General features: G+C 34.1%; 1 protein-coding gene across 3 annotated transcripts in view; it reads right to left on the reverse strand.

The window, feature by feature from the left end:
• Positions 1-7,500, reverse strand: part of LOC135219297 (uncharacterized) — a 349,477-nt gene that overhangs the window by 233,638 nt on the left and 108,339 nt on the right. For all 3 annotated transcript variants that reach the window (XM_064255950.1, XM_064255949.1, XM_064255947.1), the window contains exon 2: positions 1,514-1,684. In XM_064255950.1, the coding sequence (XP_064112020.1) occupies positions 1,514-1,684 (171 nt within the window). The remainder of the gene's footprint in view (positions 1-1,513; positions 1,685-7,500) is intronic.

Genomic DNA, 7,500 nt, shown 5'->3' on the forward strand with positions numbered 1-7,500 from the left:
TAGTTAAGATATAAAAATTTTAATTTTGTCTTATGATAGCTTTATAATTATTTCAAAGTTTATAAAAGCTTCCAATATAAGTTAAAACTCCCCTATTTCATCATTGGCTCTACTAATAGCTCCATAGTTTACTCTTGGCTAATAATAATGATAGTCAAGCAATTATATGCAAATTGACCATTCTCATAAATGCTCATAAATATAGATTCAATATATGCACAGGCTACATGAAATAATGTAGTAACCAGTTTTCAAGTTACATATTTAACAACTAAAATGTTGTGTGGTCTTTTATCGTCTCATTCGTAAATTACACTATCATGTTATGTTTTTTCTAATATAAAAATGATAATGACCATTCAGACTCGTTTTTAGTTTAGCTTTCACTGTTGAATAATCATGACCATGGAGATTGTTTGATTTTTTAAAAATACATAAGATATTGTCGTTTACGCAAACATAAAGTGATTGATTTTGCAATTATGAAATGATCATTGCTCCACCCATCTCTGTCTGTTTGTCTGTCTGTCTGTCTATCTATTAGATTACTAAAGATATAGCAGCTCAAAGGATGTTCGAGATTTGCTTTTATGGACTGACTAAACACTAACCATGAAAATGTTTAGCTTCTTTATGTAGATATTTATGCTTAGCAAAGCATGCATATTTATACTTATCTACCCATTTATCTATCTATAAAAAATACACGATATTTGTTAAGTAATACTTCGATTTATTGTCATGGAATTCATTGTCTGGCACACGGGATAATTTCTCAAACATATAAATACTTGAAGGTTTTGGTGTAAAGCACGATGCACAAATGCAACGAAGGGTTATTCGGCATAGCATCATAAGTAACTCGGAACTTCAACTTTCGGTCCTTTGAGAAGTTTCATTGCTTGCTTTCTATTCTCTTGAGAGAATAAGTTGCTGTAGAAGTTAGAAAGGATACTTCTGCACTTCTAAATTCACGGAGGATCGCCTAAAGTGGAATCGGTCTCTTCTATTGCTTCTGTTTTTCCTTATATTGCTAATAATCTATATCATACAGAGTTGTAATTTCTTCCTTCACGTAAAACTTAAATCATGTGGTAGTGTCAAACTCAATTAGCTGGATCACTCATGAAATTATGATTCGAGCAATGATATATTCTAAAGATGTTTTCTATGCATTCTTGATCGGTTAATTAACCTTTTTAATTGCTAAAACTAATTCAGATCGTCCTAATAATAAAATTAACTTCTCTTAATTCTCCTCAAGCGTTTTCTAACGCTTGAGAAGTAAGTATGCACTAGACATGTGATCTGAAGTGTTCATGTTTTTATGGTAAAAAGTCCCTAAAGTACAAAGTTCCAGTAACATATGGCTTATAACTAGGAGATATAAAAATGAAACAGGCTATACATCGACGAGACTCATAAGTTTAGAGAGAGAGAGAGAGAGAGAGAGAGAGAGAGAGAGAGAGATCTTGTGACCCTAATGGGCATATAAAGCTAGGCGACTGCTTACCTTTTCTGCTGACGAAGACGCACGGGTGATCAAAAAGAAGATCCCTGAAGGCGTTGCACTGTGGATCGAGTCGGGGCTCTCTGCAGAGACACGTCGGCTGGAACCAAGGAAAAACCACCAGTGTGCGCAACGCTGCCTGGCAACGTGACACAGTCACTGTTGAACACGCCACTGTCAAAAAAGCAAAATGTGAAGCATAAATAATACAGTTTCTACCCATATTAGAGAAAATGCTTCTAATTGATAATATCTTTGTTATGGTCCATTAATAATTACTTTTTAAAATGGAAAGGTTGCCTCTACATCATTCAAAAAATTAAATGAGATATAGGCATGTAGAGAGGTTTAGCCCAAAATCTTTAGACGGAACATTTTTAATGGGCGAATCCCTAAATGTCTGTTCATATAAAATTTAGATAAGAAAATGTAATGGTTAGGATGTTATCCTACTTAAATCTCTAGCTATCTATCTGTCTATCTATCTATCTATCTGTTTAAAATATCCTGTTCTACATGTAACCAGATTATTTAAAACCATGTTGTCCTTGTAATTACTTAAATGCTTCCTTAGTTAAACTTTACCATATTGACGTATATTCTCATATAAATCCATTTTCATTAGTATGTATATTTTAATGATGTAATCAATAGGATTTTACAGCAGATATCGTGATTTCCATATTTCACTTGTGCATACTTCTTAATACTCTGAAATATTCGTGTAATCAACTTACTAAAGCATAGAATTCACATTTCCTGGTCGTAATAATCCATTTCTCTTTAACATATATCGGTAAGTCTCTAGATTTAAAAAAAGATTGTAAAAAAAAAACTGATGAGGTAAAACGTTTTACATGTTATATTCCTAATTTCCGAATTTTGCTTTTTTCAATCAATAGAAAATCACCAACATAGACAATATTTGATGTGAATGCTCTTCGCTTGTTATTTCTTTAAATTTCCCCATTTATCTAGGTCTTCCATTTTCCTAGGCAACGTGCCATCTGTTCCTCCGAGCTGCCATCCATAATAACGACCCTCCCAGGAGGAAAATTTTACTTTACTGGAACGTTAAAAAAGTAATCAAATTAGCAGAGATTAGTAGTTTCCTGCCTCATCTCCTCCCCACCCAAATTCCAACCTCGTCCCCATTGGGGGTGTTGGGGGGGGGGGGGTGTCACTCCCTTTTGACGCTGTCATTGATTTTACGACGGCTTTTTTTTTTTTTTTTTTTACGAGGTTCGTTTAATTCCTGGTTTTACCTGTTGGAGGATTCAAATAACAGATATGAAGATTTCTGTTTTGCTTCACTATATGAAAAACATTTACTGTCTATTTCCACTTATTTAATATAAAACTTTTAAACTGATAACTTTTAACGTCTATGATTAATAAGCATATTGCTTTTAAGTTTCTTAATAACCTAGTTTTTATTATTTGATTTACAGGCACCTTGAATGGAAGACTTATGATCTTATTTTACTAATATTTTTTTGGTAAAAGGTTGCAGTTGTCTGCCAGAGCGTTTTCCTCCTAAGGATCCCGTCGTTATTCATTTGCTTATGCAATTCGAAAATCTATGAGATATATTGGAAATATTTTTTATAATATTTATGACCCACATCTTCGTACGCGTGCTATATTTTGAATCTTTCCTCAGCGTAAGGAAAGCATTCTATTTATATTAATTTCCTCTTAGGAATAATCGTGAGAGCTAAGAATGTTCAATAAAACTATCACTTATTCTAAATTTATTCAATTTATTACATATATTACTGATTATATTAATGTAAGCTCAAGTTATTTACTTTTTTAAAGAATAATTAAAATATACTAAGTTCTTGTAATGAGAACCAACTAAATGTCGATAAATTCTACGGCCATTACAACCTACACTTCACTCACTAATTGATTGCACTTCATTAAAGTAGGAATTTATTATTCTCCCCCAACCCCCCAACCTCCACAACCCCCATTTCTAAACACAACTGACACCCGATACTTTTTGACATAGCCTACTGATTATCTCACAAGCACAGGGTTATCACATAGGCGTTGGGAAGATTTTCGATTGTTCATATCCTCAATACCCGTGTGCACTTCTAGTATGTCAAAACTGCAATGCGTTATAAAAAGAATCGCTCGCTCTGGATGTACTGGTTATCAGAGAATCGATCAAAAATCTCGTTTCTTGTGTAGGTACAAGGTATAAAAGTGTAGGGTTGCTGTAGAGGGCTTTTTATAGTCCTGCATAAGCTCTTATCATCTTTTCTAACTAATACAAAAATGAAAATGGCACTTTCATTTTACTAACTATTTATCATAACCGAAATTTGGCCCTTTCATAATTCTGTTCAATTAAACAATGGCTTTTAGCATTTATTTATTACATTACCAAGGTAAAGTGATTTAAGCACTCTCTCCACGTAAGCTATTAGGTTTTAAAATGGTGTCGTTTAATACATTAAATGAATACGATACGGTAAGCAACCTATCCAAATAAACCACCAATATTGTATTCTTCACTATGTTGCAAACTATAAGGTAAATAAAAGTGCACGGAGGTGATCACTTGAATAGGGCAATTATAACAATAATTCCAATGAAACTCTGACACTAATGTAAAGGCTTCTTCGTGCACTGCAGATGCATCAAAGTGGTGACTGCTTGAGCCGAGGTCTTTATTACCGTAATAAATCATGCCATGAATGCAATGGAGTTTGCACGGTATACAAACACACATGGATATACGCATGACTGAAGCATTTGGTGCGGAAGATGGTAGGATATACTTTAAGAATATATGAGATATGGACGAATATCATGACAGTTATTATGAACAAAAGGCACCCGAAAATAAAAGCAAGTTACAAATTGTGGAATTCAGTAGATCTTTTTAGATGATTATGGCTTTTATCAAAGCATATATTTCTTGACCAATATATTTTTAATAAAAGAGGAAATAGTACGCGCCATTTTACAGAATTTCAGTTGCTTATCAAGAAAAGAAAAAGTATGGAAACTGTTACAAACCTCATAGAGTAATGAAGAAAATTTTTATATTATTGTGAATTTTCGGAAAAAATAATATATAGCTTTCTTAACAAATAATGATTGTTAAACGGTAAGCAATTCCGAGGTATGTGTATCACTTTTTATCTAAAACATGAATAGCATATAGGTTATAAAAAGTATAGATATCTATATTGATAGATAGTAAAAGATACATAATCCACTTTTGTATTTATTATGGAGGAGGAATCTTTTTTATCAAGTACTACAATTTACATAAAAAAAGAAAAAAAGTCGAAGATCTGCTTGCTCGTGTCGAATGTGTAGAATATATATATATATATATATTATATATATATATATATATATATATATATTATATATATATATATATATATATATATATATATATGAAGTTAAAAGGCCTATAAAACTCTGTTGTATTATAGTAAAAGACATTCATAAATACACACACACACACACACACGCACACACACACACACACACACATATATATATATATATATATATATATATATATATATATATATATATATATATATATATATATATATATATATATATTCATTGAATAGAATGGCTTTTTCACTGTTTACCAGCTTTTTTGAAATTGATTCATATTTTCTAATTATTTTCTTCACTTCATTGCTCAGGTTACTAATGGACACATAATGGGTTTCTTACATTTACTCCAGTATTTTTACAAAAACGCGACAGCTGTTTTGTCAACCTATACGTATTGACGTTATCAAGCGTACTGATACAAATATGAGCCTACATGCGTTTTGTGACGTCATGAGGACGGAAAGGTAGTACAATTGCCAGATACCTAGTTTTAAATATTTACAAAAGACTATAGTGAAACATGAAATAAGACAAATAAATGAATATGTTAACAGAAATTATATCAAAAGTTGAAAGTAAGTTATTATATACAAATTTCACATAAATATATATTAATTACATATATGTTTAATTAACAAAATGTCAGTGTGCGCTCCTGTCCGCGTGTGGTGGTGGTCTTGTTCCACGCGGTTGAAGGGCTGCCCTTCTACACGAGGGCAAAGATCGGTCTGCCTCGCGTTGGATGTTAAGGTTTGGGCGTTGCATGGCGATGCTGATGGCTTCTGATATCAATAAACGATTGTAGTTGCCTTCCTTGTGTATTATTTTGGTGTTTGTGAGAAGTTCTTGTACGGATGGTTTTTTTATTGTGGGTATCCACAAAGTGCTGGTGAATAGCACCTTGGTTTCTGTGGGCCTGCATGCGACATTTGAGTGTAGTGGTTGTGTGTCCGATATAGCATTTTTTGGGGCGACTGACATTGCTCGTCAGCACAGACAAACTTGTATACTATATCAGATTCAACCTCTTTCTCTGTCGATGGAGCTGTACTATTTTTCATTACCAGTGAGGCCGTAAGGTTTAGCTTGCAGTAAATTCTTGCTGTTATTTTGTTATATGGTGCTAGGGGGGTGGTTCCTCTTCGCAGTATACCAAGGAGGGCTTTCCTTTCGTCTTCGTGGTGTTTGTTGTATGATATCTGATGGTATATCACTATTTCTTTGTCTTTGTCTTGTGTGTTGTCCCTGGATCATGTCATCTTGGACGTACTTGTGACCCAGAAAAACAACAAATACAATACCACCGTATACACTAAAAAGACAGATGCTGGGAGATGCTTAAATGCTAGAGGAGAATGCCCTGATGCATATAAACGGTCTGTGGTAAATGCATACATAAAACGTGCCTTAACACAATGTTCGACGTGGAAAGCGACGAACGAAGAAATTAACAGAGTTCAACAGCTGCTCACAAATAACGGCTACCCAGATGACATGATCCAGCAAGTTGTCAAAAAGAGATTAGATGCTTTCCATAACCCGACCCCGAGGGACAACACACAAGACAAAGACAAAGAAAAATAGTGATATACCATCAGATATCATACAACAAACACCACGAAGACAAAAGGAAAGCCCTCCTTGGTATACTGCGAAGAGGAACCACCCCCCTAGCACCATATAACAAAATAACAGCAAGAATTTACTGCAAGCCAAACCTTACGGCCTCACTGGTAATGAAAAATAGTACGGCTCCATCGACGGAGAAAGAGGTTGAATCTGATATAGTATACAAGTTTGTCTGTGCTGACGAGCAATGTCAGTCGCCCCAAAAAATGCTATATCGGACACACAACCACTACACTCAAATGTCGCATGCAGGCCCACAGAAACCAAGGTGCTATTCACCAGCACTTTGTGGATACCCACAATAAAAAAACCATCCGTACAAGAACTTCTCACAAACACCAAAATAATACACAAGGAAGGCAACTACAATCGTTTATTGATATCAGAAGCCGTCAGCATCGCCATGCAACGCCCAAACCTTAACATCCAACGCGAGGCAGACCGATCTTTGCCCTCGTGTAGAAGGGCAGCCCTTCAACTGCGTGGAACAAGACCACCACCACACGCGGACAGGAGCGCACACTGACATTTTGTTAATTAAACATATATGTAATTAATATATATTTATGTGAAATTTGTATATAATAACTTACTTTCAACTTTTGATATAATTTCTGTTAACATATTCATTTATTTGTCTTATTTCATGTTTCACTATAGTCTTTTGTAAATATTTAAAACTAGGTATCTGGCAATTGTACTACCTTTCCGTCCTCATGACGTCACAAAACGCATGTAGGCTCATATTTGTATCAGTACGCTTGATAACGTCAATACGTATAGGTTGACAAAACAGCTGTCGCGTTTTTGTAAAAATACTGGAGTAAATGTAAGAAACCCATTATGTGTCCATTAGTAACCTGAACAATGAAGTGAAGAAAATAATTAGAAAATATGAATCAATTTCAAAAAAGCTGGGAAACAGTGAAAAAGCCATTCTATTCAATGAATGTTGTATCCGTGAAAAATTGTGCCCTAGA

The sequence above is a fragment of the Macrobrachium nipponense genome, chromosome 1, assembly GCF_015104395.2.
Source record: "Macrobrachium nipponense isolate FS-2020 chromosome 1, ASM1510439v2, whole genome shotgun sequence".
Lineage (NCBI taxonomy): Eukaryota > Metazoa > Arthropoda > Malacostraca > Decapoda > Palaemonidae > Macrobrachium > Macrobrachium nipponense.